The sequence below is a fragment of the Linepithema humile genome, chromosome 8 (genome assembly GCF_040581485.1).
Source record: "Linepithema humile isolate Giens D197 chromosome 8, Lhum_UNIL_v1.0, whole genome shotgun sequence".
Taxonomy (NCBI): domain Eukaryota; kingdom Metazoa; phylum Arthropoda; class Insecta; order Hymenoptera; family Formicidae; genus Linepithema; species Linepithema humile.
This window is the reverse complement of record NC_090135.1, coordinates 3487069-3509836: the sequence shown is the minus strand read 5'-3', so window position 1 is coordinate 3509836 and position 22768 is coordinate 3487069. Positions and strand designations below refer to the sequence as shown.

General features: G+C 41.0%; 2 protein-coding genes across 2 annotated transcripts; one reads left to right on the top strand and one right to left on the bottom strand.

The window, feature by feature from the left end:
• Window positions 1-7592: 7592 nt before the first annotated feature.
• Window positions 7593-8205, bottom strand: LOC137001704 (submandibular gland secretory Glx-rich protein CB-like). The gene is made up of 2 exons (XM_067360811.1): window positions 7763-8205; window positions 7593-7647 (listed from the first exon to the last, which is right to left on the bottom strand). The coding sequence occupies exons 1-2, from the start codon at window positions 8203-8205 to the stop codon at window positions 7593-7595; spliced, it is 498 nt and encodes a 165-aa protein (XP_067216912.1).
• Window positions 8206-19602: 11397 nt separating this feature from the next.
• On the top strand, window positions 19603-21729 carry LOC137001703 (uncharacterized). The gene is made up of 3 exons (XM_067360809.1): window positions 19603-20086; window positions 20554-21030; window positions 21437-21729. Exons 1-3 carry the CDS (start codon window positions 19603-19605, stop codon window positions 21727-21729), a joined length of 1254 nt encoding a protein of 417 aa, XP_067216910.1.
• The last annotated feature ends 1039 nt before the right edge of the window (window positions 21730-22768 follow it).

Genomic DNA, 22768 nt, shown 5'->3' with positions numbered 1-22768 from the left:
TTAAATACCAGACCTAGTAAACACGGGACCAACAAAAAACTCTTAAAGAATATTACAACACCAGAGCTGTTTTTCTCACGAGACACCATGAGCTCGAACTTTCTCACAGAGAAAAATAGCAAGAAGGATAGATATTTGAAAATACCTTGGTCGGTCAGCGTGCCCCACGTCGTCAGAAAAATCATAAAAGTCAAAACTCGCGGTAACCGAAGTCTTTAGTCGACTCCAGATGTTTAAAGTAAGAAATAAAAACTGGCACCAGCTAGCCATATATTTGGATTCCGCCTACGGGAACCCTAGTAGATAGGGTTTTACCGAGTGACGATCGGGCAATGACCACAGTCGCACGCCTAGAAGGTATGACACCTGATACGGTGCACGTGTTCAGTAGGTCTGGGAAACCGAGATGCATTAATCGCACTCTCCACGCGACTCCAGGGCCACGCGACAGTCGTAAACTGTCAAATTTATTAGATCAGTGACCCAAGGTCTAGCGAACTCATATACCGATTCTCAACCCTCCAATCCGAAAGCCGGGAATCGGGGCAAGCATCTCTATAGACCACCCTTCGTTCCGTCGTACGGTCTAAAGACTACGCCCATCTAGATCTTAAGACACTGAGATGCACCCCACCTATACTAATTAACACCAACCGGGTTACGCCACCTCAAAAACCTACCCCCATCGCTTATGGACCCGAAACGACGCTATTCCTTATTCGTTAAGGCCCCTTTTTTCTTTCCCCCATTCCAAGTAACTTAATTACCTAAACCTAATCCTATTAGCTAAAAATGACGCCACCCTCCCCCACATTAAAAATCTTCTCACAAGACTAATTCCTATTCGATCCCCGCTTCAAAAACCTAAGATTTTCCAAATGGATCCACCCCAAGGAAAAGGTATAAAAACCCGTGTTTTGGTGGCTCCAAACCGCAATTATACACAATTAGTCACTCAGTTCATCAAGCAAGTTTTGCCAAGTCCTTCAGACAGTTTTTCGAGTAGTTCGGGCCGCGAATTAAACAAGTCGATACTTTGTCGCGACCAAGTGGTGCATCTCAAGTAGAGGGTCCATCACCCTGACGACACCATCCCGCAGCAGGGTGCCCACACGTTTACAAAAGGGTCCGACGCTTACACACCATCCCTCAACGGGGCGCCTGCTCAGAACCACCGAACATATTCAACCCGATCCGAAACTATCCTGCAACGAGTAAGTCAGTTCATTCCTCTTTATTTTATTATTTCTTCTGTCCTCCCTCCGGAAAAATGAAACACTCACACACACACACACACACACACACACACACACTATTGTAAAGAATACACAAATAAAATTATTAACACATGCGATCAAGAATTAAGTTTTTGTATCCTAATTATAAATACAATCAAATTAAAATGTTGTCTTTAGTAAATTAAACTTTTGTCCTTTTTCATTTAACCACACCCTCCTCGTTCGTCACCCCCTCACACCTTCCCTCTCAAATTGCGCACAAAGGTTCCGTCCCGGGTAATAGGGATTCAATTCCTTGACCCAAAAAGGGAACCACGAGCGGTTGACTCGTTGACGGAGTAAAAACGACTCTTCCAGTCGCTGACCCGCAAGTCCTAAACTTGCTGCTCGGCTCGTGCGGTCAGGCCCGTTTACGTCGATCGCCGAGCCCAACGAAAAAATTTTACATCTATCAGGACGTAACATGTCAATACGAGTAATAATACTCAAGCAGCCTGTAGCGTATGATTTTCTTATAAAGAATCAAAAGAACGATAGCGCAAACAATAGCGGTAAAAGCTATCAAAGAACCTAAAAATAAAAACAGTCGGTCAATACTTACTCGAGAACCGTCAAAACTTTACCACTAAACACAATGGGCCCATTGTTCTTTTGAAGGCTCAATGCCGCCGCCGGCGTAAACAACACGCGTCTCTGACCTTTACACCGATTGGCGGAAATCTAGCTACCATCACAGCGGACACCGGATAGGCGAGCGTCGCCAAGGAAGGGGAAAGTAGTAGCCGGAATATATAAAAGAGGACGATCGAGACACAACGAGAGCTTGGGCAATCGGATTCCGTAGGATCCGCATCAACGGCGGGATTTATACCAAGATCATGATATCTCGGCAAGTAGTGGGCCGAATATTAAAATGAGGACCGGAATTGTCGGCCTCACGCAACGCGAACATCCGCGTAGTGAATAAACAAAATGTATCGTGTGTGCAATATTCACTTCGGTGATATTTGTAAAATAAATATTTTACTTGGTTAAAATATTTAACTGTGTCAAACTTAATTGTGTCCATACCTACCTTAATGCGAGTCATCAGACGATCCATGCAGCAGCTGGAAGTCCTGGGAGGCCTACAATCCGGGGGAATCTGTAACAGAAAAACCGAACATTAATAATGGATGCGCGAGTGTAGAGCGAGCTGTAAAATTTGCGGATGGGATTACAGTGCATCCAATTCGACCGAGAAGGCCGACATCCGACGAGAAGCAGCGGACCAACCGACGCAGCGAACAACCTTGCTGTTTGCAGAGAAAACAGCTGGGGACTGTTGACAGAAGCAAAAGCGCTGAAACCTGGAGACTGTTGAGTCCACGTATCGTTTCCTCCACCCTACGTGTCCGGTCACAACCTAACTGCCCTTGCCCTTAGATGAGTATACATACAGTCAAAGAATCTAGATCGGGAGGGTGCTCCATTGGAGCATTCCGCAAAGGTAAGACTCTGCATTCAGGCCAAGAGAGAGGCCATAACGGAATGGAGAAATAGGGTTAAGGACATACACAATACTAGTGGCTTGAGAACAACTCAGGCCATTCTTCCCTATTTTAAAGAGTGGTACGAGAGAGCTACTGGATATATTAATTTTCACAGCATTCAAATATTATCAGGTCATGGCTGTTTTCAAGACTACCTTCATAAAAGAAGAAGAGCTACCTCCTCACTCTGTGAGCACTGCGGATGTGGGCCGGATACGGCTCAGCACATCCTGGAGTCCTGCTCTGCCTGGGAGCAGGAGAGGGCGGAGCTATGGGGGGTGCTGGATAGAAGAATGGGTCTTGGTCTTCCGTCGGTGATTGCCGAGATCACTGGAGATAAAGAGAAATAGAAGGCCTTCATTGCCTTCTGTGGAAAGGTAATGAGGGCCAAAGAAGATGCGGAAAGGGAGAGGGAAAAAAAGGGGTTGAGGGTGCGTGTGAAACCCATAACTCAGGACTTCGGGTCACCTCTTTTCCTTTCTATAAGAGATGCATTCCTGTATTACTCCAAGTTTATGGAATAATACGTGGCATTATAAGATTACTCTTATAGGGTTGTTGCGTCTCCCCCATGGGGAGAACATACTGGATAAAATCCAGGAGAGGGGAAGTCTTCATGGCAACCGAGCAGTGCAGACGTGTGTAGTTATAGCTCTGGCTTAATGCCATTTATTTGTGCATTAACGTCCTTTTTTGGAGAAAAGCTTGGTCATAGGTGTGATCAGCGTGCTTCCCGCTTTCTGGTTTGGTGAAATTTTTACAATCTTATTTGATTTTTTAATAAATAAACATAAGAATATACTTGCTCTAAAGTGAGGTTAGATTAAGTATCTGTAATTTGATACAGTTTTGTGTGCGATTTTTACTTTGAATTTTATTAATGTCATTCTCTCTATGCTTAATTTCATCCAATTACATGTCTTTTTCCATGTGCAAATGTATTATTATTAATATATACTGCATTTAATGTGCTTTGTGCGACTGCCTCCAGCACATGTGCGCACGCACTTATGGACCAGCATGTAACAATTGGCATGTGTCTTAGGAGAAAATGTGTATTATAATAATTATGATATAATCTATTAGACTATATGGGACACCATAGTGCCCATCTATGTTGGTTGTGTGCACAGCGGTTGCCTTAGAGTTGCATAATTTGTGCATACTACACTATACGGTGAGTTAACCCTTTCACGACAGTGACGTCAGTGGATCACTTGTATTAAGAATTAAGATATATTTGATTGTTTACTACTGACCTGATGACATAAGTGTCTTAACATTTATACTCGAGAGTGACTGAACTATATAACTTTTGGTTTATGTGCTTTTCCGTGCTATGGAATTGAAAGATGGCAAAGAAAACCAACGATAGACGGCGCCAGCTGACGGCAGCCAGATGATCGAGCAGCGCCTCAATAAAATCGATTTTGCGCGAGCGCGCTCCCGCCCCATATTTTTACTAAATAATCATGTAACCGTTCCGTTTTCTAGAATGTTCATGCGAGGCGACCTGATAGAGAAATACAAAATCTGTAACACTCTCTAACGTCGGGTCGAGCGATATAGTCGCAAATAGAAATCAAATAGAGAGACTGTCGGGAGTTGTCGAGATAATTAGAACTTATAAAATTTGTCGAAGTCGTTCTTGAAAATTACTTATTATATCTTTTTCTGAATTAAATGTTAAGTATTAAATCTAGAAGCAGTGTCGATTTATTTCTTACATAAACTATCGTTCCTGACAACCTAATAACTTTTGCCGGTATTATTTATTAAATATAATAAATAAGGTCAGAGATAGGACGTAACCGTCCTATCATTCAAAAAATAGTTGTTGCCGAACATTAACTTTTATCATCTTTTATTTAAAATTTACAGACTGTCGATAAATATCTTACAGCTCAGAAGTGGGATTACGGTATCCTTAAGCCGTGTCGTGTCGAAATAGATAAAGGGCTTTTCAAGTCCGCATCGTGTCGAAAAAAACTGAGATCATTGCCGTGTCGTGTCGAAGTCAAAAAATCCGAAAAGTCGAAAACAGTTCGAGTCTAAAAAAGTAGAGAAAAACTATTTAAAAGACGTTGTCGGGTCGTGCCGAGCAAGCATCATGCCAAAAACGAGGTCGATGCTCGATCGCGAGGAGTTGGAGCAGGCTTCGTTAGAAGCGATACAAAGGGAGGCTCGGCGGTATCAGATACCGGTGATAAACGACCGAGACCTCCTTATCGAACAAATACTCACCCACCTTGAGAGGATTGGGCCGTCGGAGAGGACGTTGGACGAACAACAGACAGTTGGTGAGGTCTACGTCTCAGCAGCATCGTCTTCAAAGCGAACAGTCGGAGGAGAGCCGCTGACGTCGGAGATGTTCCGTCAGGCGATGTCGGACATCTCCACAACGATGTTGAAGCAGCAGCAGGAGCTTCAGCAGCAGCAGCAGCAGTTCATGCTGTAAGTACTGCAGCAGCTGGCGCCAAGGACGGGAAACGTCCAGGTGGTCCAGTCAGACGGAGAGGCAGACCTTTCAGGTAGCCCTGAAATCATAAGCAGAACTGAAGGTAATGTGACGAACAATTTAAATTCAGCAATAAACAGCCAAACTCACATAAGTGCGAATACATTACCGACGGGCAACGCGGTTAGCTGGCTGGCTTCTCAGATTCCGGAGTTTAGTGGCGGTGAAGACGAGAACGTTGCCGTGTGGTCGAGACGGGTTGACCAAGTTGCCGTCATTCATGGCGCCTCCGACGGGATCACATTGCTGGCCGCGTCCAGTAAACTTACAAAATTCGCCCGCCAGTGATATGAGATCCAGACGGGCGAAGTGATCGGATCTTGGCAGGCCCTGAAAATAGAACTAAATAAAATGTTTGAAAAGAAAGTGCTGTTTTACAAGGCGATGCAGAAAGTTGAGGCGCGAAAATGGAGCGCCCAAAAAGAGATGTTTGACCAGTACGCAATCGCCAAGCTCGCGTTATTAAATAATTTGAATTTACCGATCAAAGACGCGATACATCTGCTTATCGGCGGAATAACGCAGAGCTCATTGAGGGCCATAGCTCTCTCGATCGCGGGCGACTCAATAGACGATTTTCTAGTGAAAATGCGCCGTATCGCAGAGGGTGGCGTTGACCGAACGGAAACCCGGTTTGTCAGCAAACGCGCCTAGACAGACGAATACGAACATATGTAGAAATTGCGGGAAAAGCGGTCACACACACGTAGAGTGCCGTGGAGATGTGATATGCTTCTACTGCAAAACGAAGGGGCACCGTCAGTTTGACTGCCCAAAACTGCCCAAAAAACAAGTAGCTAGCGTACGTATTACTGAAATTTACTTGACTTGAAATTTATAAAATTTAGTTATTGAAAAATTGTTCTGACTTAATTTCTTTCATTTATTTTGTTTCTCTTTTTCAGTATTTTCAGTATTTCAGAAATTTACTACATACCTATGTAGATGCCTCATAGTTTTGGTACGCTAGCTACTTGTTTTTTTACGGACGCGTTCTTTATGTCAGCAAATAAATAATGAATTATTTATCTTTAGAAGAAAAAGTTGAAATAATTTTGAAATAATTTTTAAAGTTGAAATAATTTTATGTTACCTTAAAGAAAATGTGTATACAGAAGTACCAAATACTCGAGAAAACATGGTGGAACGTATTAGATATGCTTGCGCACAAATAACGCCAGATACACTTTCTACATGTGTACAAGCATTCCAAGCTCGAGTTAATAAATGCATCAAAATGGAAGGTCATCATTTCGAGCAATTATTATAATTAAATAGTGAGAGGCGAGGGGACTCACCAAAATAAAGCACCCCGATGGTGAGAGAAAATGGCAAAAACTAATTTTCACTGATTACAGCGCCATCTATCACAATTCAAAAAAATATCTCGGACAAAACTTACGTATTTTTTTCCAAGGAATCCGAATCTGCAATAAAAAATGGGGGTTCCCATTTGAAATTTCAAAGTTGCCACCCGCCTCACCCCCAAGGGACGGTGAGGGCGGATTAATTTTTACACAGGCAGACGTCTCCCTTGATAATATTAAAAGTTTATTTGGGACATTTTTTCGTACAATGCTTATTTTTTGAAATATTTAATTGTCTCAAGTTAAATGGGACACCCTGTATATACCACGCAATGCAGACGCGGTATACACGCAGAAACAATTGAGAATCGCAAAAATGCTGCGCATTTAGTTTTCCTTAGTTCCTTAGTTTTCCACAAATTGTGAAAATAGCGGCGTTTGAAGAACGTGGACGCGACTTCGATGCGCATAGCGTTCTGCCATCGAAGTCGCGTCCACGTTCTTCAAACGCCGCTATTTTTACAATTCGTGGAAAAGTAAGCGCAGGTTGCCATGGAGAACGCTTCGTCCGGTAAGTAATTAATATTATTAATTATATTTGTGCTAAAATTAACGTTTTACGTTTTTAAAGTAACTACGTAAAGTTATTATTATAATTGTATACATAATATCTTTAAAAAATAAAAAATATATATATTTTTTTCTTTTTACAGAAAACACAATGCAAGTAGAAGCTTCACATTTGCAGCAACTGCTGCTGCAAATGCAGCAGCAAATGCAGCTGCAGCATGAGGAGGTTGTAAGGCTGCGCCTCCAAGTGGAGCAGCAGCAGCAGCAGCAGCAACAACAGCAGCCTCAACAACAACAACAGTAGCAGCAACAACAACAACTGCAGCTGGAGCGGATGCCGGAGCAACCGCAGCAAAAAAAATATAGTATGTTGTAACAGCACGCGCTGTTACTAAGCGCCACACGGGCTTCACGTGAGCACCCCCCATTACGGGCCGCATTCCGATCCCCCAACTCGAGGGTAGTAGCTCGAAAAGGGGTAGCTGCCGGGTAAGGTAGCACCCCAAGTGGGGGTAGCGCGACCGGTATAAAAGCCGGCTCGCGGAGCAGACCGATACCATTCCCCCGAGTACGACTCGGACAAGCCTCAGGGCGCACTCTGAAGCTCCGGTCGTACTCGCTCCCATCCCTTCCGTCGTTCTAGGAGCAGGGCGTTCTCTGCCTCGGTCGGGTGTTCCCGGCGTTGGACTTCCGACTTTCCGTCGTTCCAGGGGCAGGGCGTTATCTGCCTCGGTCGGGTGTTCTCGGCGTTCGACTTCCGACTTTCCGTCGTTCCAGGGGCAGGGCGTTCTTTGCCTCGGTCGGGTGTTCCCGGCGTTCGACTTCCGACTTTCCGTCATTCCAGGGGCAGGGCGTTCTCTGCCTCGGTCGGGTGTTCCCGGCGTTGGACTTCCGACTTTCCGTCGTTCCAGGGGCAGGGCGTTCTCTGCCTCGGTCGGGTGTTCTCGGCGTTCGACTTCCGACTTTCCGTCGTTCCAGGGACAGGGCGTTCTTTGCCTCGGTTGGGTGTTCCCGGCGTTCGACTTCCGACTTTCCGTCATTCCAGGGGCAGGGCGTTCTCTGCCTTGGTCGGGTGTTCCCGGCGTTCGACTTTCTATATCCCTCGCACGAGAGAAGATTCTCTCTGTCTTTGAACACAGCGCACCGGCAACCGTCGACGACTCAGCAAGGCTCGGATACACGCGGTATCACTTATTTTTTAATACTTTGACTCCGTACCGTACGAACCGACCGACTTAGGATTAATCATATTCATAGTTGTTTAATTGCGGCCAAACGCGCGACACGTTTAAGAAATTACGCAGTTTACTCATTATCCGTTTATTTCCGATATTTGTACCCGTTTATACCGTTGAGATATTAGATAGTTTAACCGTTAGAGAAATACTTATGTACTCATTTTTAAATGTTTTTTTTTATCACGCTCTTTTGAATAAATATTTATTTTCTTGAATTTGTTTTTGATAATTTGGAGTGAAAAACCTATCCCGAAAAACTACACGAACGAATTCTGGCGAACCGGCGAGTTATTCCGCGTCGTAAGAATCCACTTTGCACCGTCGAAATTCCGGATCGTTACGCACCGCCCCACACTGGTCTCAAACAACATGAGCTGTCTCAAAACCCCCTACAGCCTTCAATTTTTGACCGATTTCAATCTTTTTTTTTTTTAAATAATCTGTATAAAATTTCCAAGAGATCTGTGGGAGCCGATTTTTAAAAAACTTAGTTAACAATTCAAATGTTTAAACAAATTAGGAATTTTTGGATTTTTTACTTATATCTCCCTAAAAATTATACTTTCGTGGTATATATTGCATGAAATTTATGTAAAAAATTGTAAAAATGAAAAAAAAGTGTTGATATAATAATCCAATTGTTATAAACAAATTAGATTAAACCATTCAGGTCCATGAGCAAACAATTATCGAGTATTGCAAATCCTCATTATAAAAACATAATCATTAATAATTAAAACATATTTTAACGTCAATCTTTAAAGAATTAAACTAAAAATTTGTTTCTTATGAGTAATCTAATAAGTCTTTTGCAGGAGAATCAATAACGTGCTTTTGATATTTTGGTTGACATCGAAGGCTTGAAATATAAGGGTCAGATGATATTAGTAGCTTATGTAATAAATCGGTGTTTGTAGAAATTCTACTGCACTTTCGAGTATTAAATTCTCTGTAATGTTTAATGTCTTTGTTACGCGATTCTTGTGCTTCTTCTGACAAGATTCCTATTGGAATAAGAAGGAAGTGCTGAATTATTTCTGAACCATGAAATAGGATCTTGTGGACAGAAGAAGGCATATAGTACCAGTCATAGAGTTGCATATATAATTTTGCTGTTTCTTTAGTATAATCATCAAATTTTTTTGCATCTACTTTAATTCCACAAGAAAGGGTTTGCAAAATTATACCAAATCTCTCAATTAGTTTCAAATCAACTTTCGTAATTTCAGCTGTCAGTTCCGGATCGCGGAAAAATCTTCTCGCAGTATTTCCATCGTTAGATGATCCAGAACCCTGTTTTGGATAGTCTACGAGAAGGCCGGATTTTTCTCTAAATTCCTTCTGTATCCTTCGTGTTGTTTCCTTAACTTTTAGTTTATCTTCAACTGATCGAACAGACCACCTACGAAATTCCAAACAATATGCTATATGAAGAATACACTCCATAAACCTTATCCACGCATGTAGACTAGAAAGACCATATTTATAATGTTCTTCATTTACTGTCTTAGAGATAATTTTTGTAAGTTATTCATTTCCGAGGATGTTGCTTGGCAAATGACACAGGATGCAGAAGAAGGAGTATCAGTCAAGGCCTGTGCAACTTTCCCATCAATCATTGTTAAATACAAGGAGTGATTTATTTTAATTTTAACAGAATCTGTCTCAATTGTTGTTGGCTGCAAAAATGTAATCTTATCATTTATCTGATTAACTTTCTTTGTTATCGTTTCCTTAGATTCTTTTGTGAATTCAAAATTAATGACACGACAATGTCTAGTTGAACCAGGCTGAGCATTACTCCAAATTACTTTCTGATTAACTGCATTTGCATTATTCAAGACCAAAGTAAGAGGCACAATTGATGTTACAAAAATGCTTTCATCAGAAGTAGTTCCATCAGAAAATTTTTGTTTATAACGGCTATGACCAGATGCACCATCACATCCCCATTTTGAAATCATAGTTAATGACAATTCTGTATTGTTTCCAATTAAATTATCTTTAACACGCAGACGTGGAATTTCTAAAATACGTTTGCATGTATGGTTTAAAAGAGCTTGTAAATCGACATCAGCACTTTTATCGGTTATGGTTATATGCTCTGGAGAAGGATAACATTTCTGTTTTGCTAATGAAAGATTTTGATAAGGAATTAAAATATCAGCATTTTTTGCAGAAATTTGTTTTCGTATAGAGTCGTATTGCCATTTTGACAACTTTGCATCTTCTATAAGGGATATACATTCATCTTCGGTAAAAGAAATAGGATTATTTGTATTTCGATCACTCTTTGAAGTTTCAGATAACAAATTTTCTATATTTGCTATTAAATGTTCCTTTCCAGAGTCACGCAAATGTTTAAAAAAAGCTTTCTGAATTTCTTCGAAAGAATAACTCTCTGCAATCGTTTAAATTTTTCTATACTTTGTGGCTCTCGATCCTTTGTTAAAATCTTCCACAACAGGCCTTCCACCAACATTTATATCCTCATTAAAAGCAACATAGAAATGTTGAGACAACCACTTAGCATTTTTTTTTCTAAACACATTTTCGTTATATAAAACACTGGAAAACTTTGATTTAAAAGTAGGCATAAAGGATCGAACAAGTTTTTTCTCTACTAATACAAAAGTTTTGTCATCCAAATCATAGTGCTGTCTAATGTGGCTTATTAGAGCATTAATGCTTTTATCACTTTCAGGTTCTAACAGTATATTGCATAAAGCACTATTAGAAATTTCAAACTTTTCCATTTCTAATAAAAAATTGATAAAACTAAAAGTAAAAACGCCTTAGTAAAACACAAATTTTTAATCATTTAATTAAATCATAGAACATAGGACGAAAAATTACTCTGACATCAAACCCGCAATATTCATAATACAGAAACAAATAAAAAACAAAGTATTGAACTAAAGACAAAAACTTAATCTGACATCGATTTAGCAAATTTTATAGAACTTATTTCCATAATACTGTAACAAATAAAATACTCTAAACATCGAAGAACAAACAAAAACTTATTTTAACATCGAATGCGAAAATTTTATAGAATTTAATTCTATAATACATAAACAAATGAAAAACTAAGAAAACCTTGAACAAAAACCAAAACTTATTTTAACATTGAATGCGCAAATTATATAATACTGAAACGAATGAAGAACGAAACCTTGTAAAAAACACGTAAACTTTTACCTATTTCAAAAACCAAAATGTCATTAAACTCGATTTCACAATACCGAAACAAATTGGAAACGAAGCTAAAGACGAAAATTTATAGTGGCAGCGAATAAGCTTTTATAGAACTCCTTTTTTTATAATACTGAAACAAATAAAATACTCTAGACCTCGAACAAAAAACAAAAACTTATTTTAATATCGAATGTGAAAATTGTATAGAATTCAATTATTCTATAATACTGAAACAAATGAAAAACTAAGAAAACCTTGAACAAAAACCAAAACTTATTTTGACATTAAATGCGCAAATTATATAATACTGAAACGAATGACGAACGAAATCTTGTAAAAAACACGTAAACTTTTGCTATTTTAAAAACCAAAATGTTATTTAACTCGATATTATAATAACGAAACAAATGGGAAACAAAGCAAAAGACGAAAATTTATACTGACAGCGAATAAGCAAATTTTATAGAACTCCTTTTTTTTATAATACTGAAACAAATGAAATACTCAAACCTCGCATAAACAAAGAAAACTTATTCTGATGACATTGGATGCATAAATTCTATAATAATAAAGTAAATGAAGTACTAAACCTCATAAAATTGATCTAAACTTTTTCCTACTTCCAATATGAAACAATTCACAAAATTCTCAATATTATCCAATAACAAATTTCAATCTCTAAGATTTATTTGCAATGTAATTTAAAGGTAGGTGGAAAAAAGCAATTTGTTTAATCAATACAATAAAGAAATAAACAATTGTATGTTATAATTTTTTAAGACACACTTCCATCGTAATTTTTTACGTAAAATCGAATGGCGTTATTAGTTTTTGAAAATCTCACTGTTTTTAGCAATTTGTTTAAACAAAAACTGTTTAAACAATATTAATAAAAACTTTTTTTTAATGGATAATCGTAGTTTTACCCAATACTCTCATTCTTGTATTCATTTTCTTGTTATCGTTAATGATTTGCCCATGAATGGGTCCAAATGGGCACTCACTCGTCATAGAAATATTTATTTATATTTTTTATTGAAAATTAAGATTTAAAAAAAATTTTGCAAGGCACATTCCCTTCGTAATTTTTCTCGTAAAAGCGAAAAACGTTATTAGTTTCTAATAATCTCGTTGTTTATAACTTTTTGTTTAAACAAAAATTGTTTAAACAAATAGGCAAATTTTTTTTTAATGCATAATCATATTTTTACCTAATGCTGTCATATCTGTATTCATTTTCTTGCTAACGCTAATGGTTTGCTCATGGACCTGAATGGTTTAATCTAATTTGTTTATAACAATTGGATTATTATATCAACACTTTTTTTTCATTTTTACAATTTTTTACATAAATTTCATGCAATATATAACACAAAAGTATAATTTTTAGGGAGATATAAGTAAAAAATCCAAAAATTCCTAATTTGTTTAAACATTAGAATTGTTAACTAAGTTTTTTAAAAATCGGCTCCCACAGATCTCTTGGAAATTTTATACAGATTATTTAAAAAAAAAAAAGATTGAAATCGGTCAAAAATTGAAGGCTGTAGGGGGTTTTGAGACAGCTCATGTCGTTTGAGACCAGTGTGCGCCCGTGAGGCGTAAAAATACGCACCGTTACAATGTAATAAACTTTAAACTATTACATTATTAATACACATATACAATTATTTTATTTTATTCATTATTTATATCAATATTTATTTTGTAGGAAAAAAAAGGAGAGGTGCCGGCCGTGCTGGTACGTCCAGCGGGCTATTCGCGGGGCCGGAAGAGGCAATCCAGCCAGAGGAATTGGAGGCGAGAAGGACGGCCGTGGCGGAAGAGGTGGCCGCGGCGGAACACGTGGAAAATATATGGGGCATTCTTTCTCAACTTTACACCCATGCTGCCCATTTTCTATTTGATCTAAAAATTTTTGAAAAAATCTTAAAATTTACAGAAAAATGTAAGCTTTCCAATGGCGCGAGGCAAAATTATCAAATTCAATTGGATCATACTTAAAATTTCAGAAAACCGAAAAAAAATAATAAAAACGGTAATTATTCAAGTGTAGCGATTATTTATTCGACGTTTTTCTCTTCTAATTAACACTTTCGAGTACTTTGTTTATCTGTGCACTGTCACATAAGTCTAAACTAAAATGGCGGATCCAATATGGCCGCTAAAAATTTAAAAAATTTAAGAAATTAACTGATTTTCATAAAACTTGGTATCAAGGGATTTTTCGGGTTACTGTATACGAGTCTAAAGTTATCTTTCAAAAATACAAAATGGCGGATCCAATATGGTCACTAAAACATTTTGAAAATTTTTAGAAATTAACGAATTTTTATAATACTTGGTATCAGGGACTTTTTCGGGCTGCTAATAACGAATCTGAAAGTCGCATTTAGAAAATTCAAAATGGCGGATCTAATATGGCAACTAAGAATTTAAAAAATTTTTTAAAGTAAAGGAGTTTTATAAAATTTGAACAGAGAGTTTTACGGCCAGCTAAATACAAATCTTAAGTCGGATTTCGAAAACTGAAAATGTCAGATCTAATATAAAGACCAAAAATATTGAAAATTTAGGAAATTGACAGATTTTTATAAAACATGATACTAAAGATACTTCTGATTCTGATGTCGCCTAAGCTTTTACTCCCTACTTTTTGAAATCTTGATATGAAAAAGTCGAACTATTACCAGCATTGGAATATCTCTTAATCACCATTTCTTTGTTGATTGGGACAAAACAGTGATTTCTCAGAATCTCTGGAACTAGTGGAGCTACATCAAATCGTTTTTTCAAAAATCTTTTTGTCTTTTGGTGCTCTTTGTCATTATATGACAGTATACTAATACTTTTAGAATTTTTTTGAGCCCAGTCAACAAGTTTCTCGAATGAAAGAATGGCATCGTTCGGTTTACTAAGGAGGCTAGCTCGCATAGCTTCCCTTTTGAACACAGCACCTACACCGTCTGAAGCACCTTTACCATGTGCAGTGGCATGATAGTTCCATTCCGCTGCAACACCAAAATCCTTTTCGTGATGCATTGGATTCATCATCTGATATTTATTTTTAAAATGCTGTTTTGCCCCATCGCTAAAGTAGATTACTCTTCTTAGCTCAGGAATTATTATTTTCAATTCAGGAATCAGCATCTTTTGTACAGTATATACAGCAGCTGTGTCATAAAGTGTACTATTCGACAAAAAAATAAAACTTTTGTGTTCAAGTTCTAACTCTTTTTTATAGTAACACACGACAGGAAAAACAGTACATTGTGAATTATTAAAATAGAACGCCTGCGATGCATCTTGCACAACATACTTGTAATTCTCAGAAAAATCTAATACTGCAAGAACTTCACCCTTTTTAAATTCTTTTTTCTTTTCTGATAGAATCGAGAGTGTTCTTTTGCAATGAAAGAATGAGGTTTTAGAATGATAAATTTGTCACAAAATTCATCGACAAATTCCGACGACGGAAGAATTTGCGTCTGAAGAGTTGATCTGTCAGTTGTTGTCCAGACACTGAACTGTATGTAGTGAATACCTTTCTCATCTAAGAGTTCTTTCAAATGTTTTTTTAGTTCAATAATATCAGGACATTTACTGCATTCACCAATATAACAATTTTTATCAGGATTTTTGCACACGATTTGGCGTAAGCAATCTTTATAATCATGTAAAATCACATTGGAATCTTTAGTAAGATTATTTAAATTGACAGAGTCAATCATCAATTTGCAATTTTGATGTATCGTACAGACACAGACCGAATGCGTACTATTCGCACCAGCAAGTATATGTTTTGGTCGGAGTTGGGCAAATTTACTAAAACTAACATGACAGTCAGGATGGCATTTACTATAAATATCATGAAGACCTCTTAAGTCTAAAAGGAGAAGACGTTTCTGAATCAAATCTCTGTTCTCGTCATTTTTTACTGAAACCATAATTTTCTTACCTGGCATGATTCTGCTATTTTCGTCACTATTGTAAAAATCTTTAATTCGTGTAACAGTACTTTCCGGCAATGGTTTACCATTTTTAGCAGTTGTTTCTGCTAAAACGCCCTTAGATGCTTTCAATTCTCTAGCTTTTTTTGCAAAATACCTAGAACAGTTGAATTCCCGAGAATTTTGACTTAGACTCCATGCATCTGGTACTACAGTCAAAATCGTCAATCTCAAAGAATCATTAATTTCAAGAGTGGAAAATTTTTCTTTCAATCCACTCAACATATCCAACTCAATCTCTCTTTGTGATTTTATGTTGCGTTCAATTCCACTAAAATGATAATGAAGATGCACCGGAAGATACAGAAATATTCCGTTCAGTATCATGAGTACAATTATCAAACGTTTTATCAAGACTCGATGAGACGTGCGTATCTTCATTCATGCGAGGATATTTCATTTTTCTACATGCTGCACAAATTTTAGCATTATCTGGAAATTTTGGGAATAATTGTTTTATAACACTCGAAATGCGTCGAAGATCTTTCCCTCTGTGACCTTCCACATTGTAGGGATTGCAACATCTATCACCGTGTATACTGGACATATTCAAAATCAAATTCTAAGATTCACGATCAAAAATAGTACAGATAATAGAATTTTCTGTAGTATTGTTCTGAGAGCAGTCCTAAAAGAACGGTTAAAAATAGCTCTGAAAAGAACTGTTCGAAGAAAACCTCAGAGAAACGCTCAAAACACAAAAAAGCCCAGAACCATGGGAGTCGGATATACAAATCCAAATATTAAAGCGTTTAGAAATTCACGGAATCACAATGAAACGTTTTTTAACGTTAAAATGTTGTAATGAATGGCGATAATATCGCGGTAGAGAAACTCTCTCGAATGTGTACAAAATGGATTTCACGATCTTATTTTATGAAATTTTTTTGATTAGGCTCAGAAAAAAAATAATGATCCAATTGAATTTGATAATTTTGCCACGCGCCCATGGAGGACTTGAATTTTGTTATAAAATTTAATAGTTTTTCGATAATCTTTAGACCAAATAGGTCGATAAATACGAATTTAATGATAAAATTTTAAAATCTGCGTCCCAAATATACTCCTGATACCAAGTTTTATAAAAATCCGTTAACTTCTTAAATTTTTCAATATTTTTGGTGGTTGTATTAGATCCGCCATTTTGAATTTTCAAAATCTGATTTGAGATTTGTATTCAGCATACAGAAAAACTCTTTGGTATTAAGTTTTACAAAAATCCGTTAATTTCTTAAATTTTTTAAATTTTTGGCGGCCATATTAAATCCGCCATTTTAGTTTAGACTTATGTGACAGTGCATAGATAAACAGAGTACTCGAAAGTGTTAATTGGAAGAGCAAAACGTCGAATGAATAATTGCTACACTTAAATAATTACCGTTTTTATTAATTTTTTTCGGTTTCCTGAAATTTTAAGTATGATCCAATTGAATTTGATAATTTTGCCACGCGCCATTGAAAAGCTTACATTTTTCTGTAAATTTTAAGATTTTTTCAAAAATTTTCAGATCAAATAGATAATGGGCAGCATGGGTGTAAAGTTGAGAAAGAATGCCCCATATACAAAATATTTTCATTAATTATTAATTTATATATATATATATATATATATATATATGTTTACAAATAAAAAAATTGTTAAAAAAACAAAAATTTTATGAATATTTTTATTTGTAGTTTCTTGAATGCTGTAATTGTAGCTAAATTCGAATAATAGATGTGTGTGTGTGGATATCTGCGCGTGTGTGTGCGCGCGCGCGTACCATACACATCTATTATTTATACGTGAATATGATACTAATATATACAGGGTGTCCCAGACTTACCGAATAACCGGTTCAGGGTAGACTCCTGACGTTGTTCTGAGACGAAAGTTCCTTTGGCAAAATGTCGAGGGTGTCGTAATTTCGGCGTTATGAAGGGTAAAAGTTTCCCAATCGATGCGCTGAATTTTCCCGCGCTCAGGGACATCGCACATCAAAAGAGCCCCGTGCATCGCGCAACGATTGACTCGATCGAGCGCGTTCCTCGCGATTGTTCACGCATTCACTGTTCACTGTTTCACAGTACTCCACAGGAAAAGGAGTCAGATCCGCCGGAGATCTCGCCGGCCAGTGCACGGGCGCACTCCGCGTAAGATTTATCTATCCGCGTATCTCGCGTTTAACACGCGACGCGTTTTCGCGCACGTGTGTGGCGAGGCTATCGTCGCGTCACTTTTCGACACTTTTTTCGCGACATTGACATTCGTATGACCGACAAAAAAGGACAGACTGATCGCTCACCGAATTGCACAAAATCACGACACGCGCGCGGAACTGTCAAGCACTAGCGTGAAGCATCGTGCGCTCCCGCGATAGAAAATCGATATGAACACTGCGAGGTATGACCTACCGCGCCTTACGTCAATACGGAGCAATCAATGTGCACTGGCCGGCAAGGTCTCCGGCGGATCTGACTCCATTTTTCTTGTGGAGTACTGTGAAACAGTGAACAGTGAATGCGTGAACAATCGCGAGAAACGCGCTCGATCGAAACAATCGTTGCGCGATGCACGGGGCTCCTTTGATGTGCGATGTCCTTGAGCGCGGGAAAATTCAGCGCATCGATTGGAGAACTTTTGCTCTTCATAACGCCGAAATTACGACACCCTCGACATTTTGCCAAAGGAACTTTCGTCTCAGAACAACGTCAGGAGTCTACCCTGAATCGGTTATTCGGTAAGTCTGGGACACCCTGTATGTATATGTTTATAATATACATATAGTTTTTATATTGTAATATACATAATATTTACATAGTAATATATTTTTTGTGGTATTTTGCAATAATATGTGGTATAATAGGGCTACAGGCGAAGATCCACTTTAAAAAAATCTAGCGCGCTATTAGTGGCACCTCATGGGTGGCGTGGAAGGCCACTATTAACTACTAATAAATTATTAATATATCTTTCTTTTAAGTTTAAAGAGGAAAATGTCAAGTAGCAAGCGTGGTTAAACGGGTAAAGCGATTAGCTAAAATGTTGAAGATATTGTGTTTGGAAATTGCTTCTTGCAACTTTTTTTGCACATGAGTTTCTAACAGTAATCAATCAAATTATTTAATAATGCTTTCGACAAAAAAGTATTATTTTATATTTATTAATAATCTTGGCATATGTTAAACTTGCATTTTGTTGAAAAATTGTAAAATTATATTTTAATTTTCTATTGACAAGTTGTAGCAAATTAATATCTTTTTCAACAGTTAATAATTATTAATAATAATTAATTATGCGTATATTTTTAATGAATATAAAATAATACTGTTTAGAAAAAAAATTTATTTAATTATTTACTCGATTGTGCATTAGATTGTGCGTTAGAAAGAAATGCGAAAAAAAACAAGTTGCAAAATACAGGTCTAGAAGACGGAATCTTTATTATTCAAGCAATTCGCCTTACTCGATTAAAAACGCTTGGCTTCTTAGCATTTTTTGTACGTAGCATTTTTCGCGGGCTGGGGAAGTGACAAAATATAGCATGCTACGCTGACGCGTGCGCACACGGACGCGTGACGTGCGGTTCTCGCTTGTGTAGTGCCCGCATGGTGGGGGCCGTTTCCCTCATGTTGCTTTGTTGCAGGATGCTCGATCTTGCAGCACTGGGTAGGACATTGAACGCCCACAATATCCATCAGGCTTCTCCAAGCGAACCTGAATCACGCTCGTAGGGCCCAGGACCTTTTCCTGCAGGACCTGAGCGGGCGTGATGCCGGTCTGGGCGTGGTATCGGAGCCGCTCTGGGTCTCCGAGTCAAACCCTAATTGGCTCGCGGACCTGGACAGCTCCGTTGCCATAATTAGGAGGCACTTCCCGCGCTCCCCTCCGATCACCCTAGTGGTGAAAGGCAGTGGTTTCGTCATAGTGCGGTGGGGTGTCGTCTGTGTGGTGGGGGTCTACGCCCCCCCTAGATGGTCCTGCCCTGTTTACAAGCAATTCCTACGGGAAATGGCGGACGGCATACGCCGGTGTCTCCCCCATCCCGTGCTGGTGACGGGGGACTTCAACGCTTGGTCTACGGTGTGGGGTTCTTGGTCCACCAATGCAAAGGGCAGGACCCTCTTGAAATGGACGGCGGAGATGGACCTTCTGCTGTTAAACAGGGGGTCCACCAACACCTGCGTCCGCCCTCGGGGGTGGTCCATTGTCGATTTGACATGGGCCACCCCCCCGGCTGCGCGCTTGGTGAGCCAGTGGGGGGTGTCCGAAGGGGAGTTTCTGTCGGACCATTGGCTTATAGAGATGGTCCTCTCGGCCACTCCCCGGGAAATGCTGCTCCACCGCAGGAGGGCTGACCCCCCTCGAAGATGGGCCCTGTCCAGGCTTGACTTGGACAGGCTCATCGCTGCAGCCAAGGTGGAGACGTGGTCCCGATTCCCGGGTCACGTCGACACCGAAGAAGAAGCCGTTGCGATCCGCGGCATGGCGGCTCGTATATGTGACGCCGCCATGCCGAGATCAAAGCCCGCCCCTCGTCGAGCGGCCTATTGATGGAGTGGGGAGATCGCGGAGCTCCGGAAACAAGCCACCGGAGCTCGACGGGATCTCCTCCGTGCTCAACGCAGAGCGGGCGGAGGTGACGGGACGGCAGTGGCGCGGGGCGCGTACCTGGCCGCACGGTACGCGCTCCGGTCGGCCATCAGCAGGGCCAAGACCGGAGCCTGGGACGAATTGCTGGCGGAGCTAGACCGGCATCCCTGAGGGCGCCCATATCGAATTGTCCTAAATAGACTTTGACCAGCGGCGCCCCCCATCTCGGAGACCCTGGAGCCCGAGTTCCTCGAGAGGGTGGTGGGCACCCTTTCCCCTATTAAGGCGGGAAATGTCCCGCCTAGGGGGAACCCCCCCCCCCTTGGAGCGGGCAGCTCGAGGTCTTTGAATGGGAGTTCTCCGAGGCAGCGAGGAGGCTGTTCAACAACTGCCTCAGATCGGACGCCTTCCCCTTCTTGTGGAAGGAGGCCAACTTGGTCCTCCTCCGCAAGGAAGGAAAGCCGGCGGAGCAGCCTTCTGCGTATAGGCCTATTTGCCTGCTGAACGAGGTCGGCAAATTCTTTGAGAGAGTCATCGCCGGCCGAATAGTCCAGCACCTGTCGCGGACTGGTCCCGACCTGAGCGAGGCTCAGTTCGGGTTCCGGGAGCGCCGCTCAACGGTGGATGCCATCATGCACCTAAAGGCGCTCTCGGAACGGATTACGGAGAAGAAGGTGGCGTTGGCGGTGTCATTAGACATCGTCAACGCCTTCAACTTCCTCCCCTGGGAGTTTGTGGGGGAGGCCGTGGAGTATCATGGCTTCCCCCAATACATAAGGGAGGTGGTCTGGGACTATTTCCGCGACAGGACGCTCCAGTACCGAGATGGCCTGAAGCGAATACGCAGTAGGTCGGTGTGGCGGCTCACCGCCACACCGCTGCACTGACGCGGTATAATACGCCGCGGCGCCGCTACGTGCCGCAGGCCGTCTACGAGTTATGAGCTTGCGGAGACACCGCCAGGTTGCGCAGGCGGTGAAGAGCTTTCTCGCGATCAAGCTTCGATCGAAGGGATATAAAAGAGCTGCTCCGCAGATCTTTCCTCACTCACTCGCTTCAAGGCGAGCTCTCTCCAGGGCCCTTGAACTGAGTCGTACTCTGCCTCGGCAGAATCTAACCAGAGACACATAGTCTCGCAGTTTTTCACACGCTGCCTCGCAAGGCGCGTAGAAAGAAAACAGAGTCCCAGCATCGGCCGCACATTTCAACCAAGCGGCCCGCGGATACTCCACTTTCGCCGTCACCTCCTCAGTCTCTAGCTTGGAAATTGATTCCACTAGAGTTCTGCGTCCGGTTGACTCGACCACCAAGGGACACTCTTACACAAGACGACATCCGAATTCGGAGACCTCTCTCTCCTCGGTACTCGGAGCAATCCGTAATACCGAGAGCCGAGACGGTTACAGTTATCAGCACACCAGAGACTCGTTCCGTGGCAGTACAGACTTCACCGCTCAGAGCCTGCTCAGAGAGCAGTTGTCAGACAGAAGACCATTTCCCGAACGGAGTTCCACCGACGCCGGGAAAGAGGCTGCAACGAGCTAACTCAATTGAACCGTCCTTTTTAGGACCCGTTCAAAACACTAAGACGCGGCCGGTAATTTCTTACCGCGCCCGTCAATTTTTCTTTTAACTCTCGGCCTTACACATTTGCCGAGAAAGCGCCTCTGGCGCAATCAATTAAATCAAACAAAACTTGTACATATACTCTATTTCTCTGACGAGGAAAATAAATTATATTTTTCTAAGAAATTGGTTTCATACTTTCAACCAAGTCGAACACAATCCATTGGGCCATACGCCTATAGTTGGTTTATTGCGGGGTTCCTCAGGGATCAGTTTTAGGACTCCTATTATGGAACCTCGCATATGATCGAGTGCTCCGTTAGGCGCTTCCTCCGGGCTGTCGTCTAATTTGTTATGCGGACGACACGCTGGTGGTGGCCCGGGGGAGGAATTGGATTGAGGCCCGGAACGCGACCAATGCCGCTCCGGGTGGTCGTGTGCTCGATACGACAAATGGGACTGGAGGTCGCCCCTCAAAAGACGGAGGCCCTGTTCTTTAGGAACAGGGATATGGGGCGACCCCCCCCCCCATCCTAATCTGGGTAGAGGAAGTCCGCGTCCCGGTGGGACCCCAGATCAAGTATCTGGGTCTCATCCTGGATGGACTCTGGAGATTCGAAGAGCACTTTGTGCGTATAATCCCCAGAGCGGACAGGATGGCGGCCGCGTTAAGTCGTCTCCTGTCCAACGTGGGTGGTCCAAGCGCCAAAGTGAGGCGCTTATACACCAACACCGTGCAGTCGGTGTCTCTCTATGGGGCACCGATTTGGGCTGGGGCGGCATTGGCCAGCCGACAAATCAAACAGCTACTCTACCAGCAGCAACGGCGGCTGGCCATTAGAATCGCCCGGGCCTACTGCACGGTGTCGTACGTGGCGGCCACGGCCCTGGCGGGCCTGCCTTCAGCGGAGTTATTTGCAAACTCGTACGCCGAAGTATATTGGCGTACGAGGGACCCAAACCGCGCTGTGGAGTGCCAGCCTAACACCAGGGGCCATGAACAAATTAAGGCGGCAAG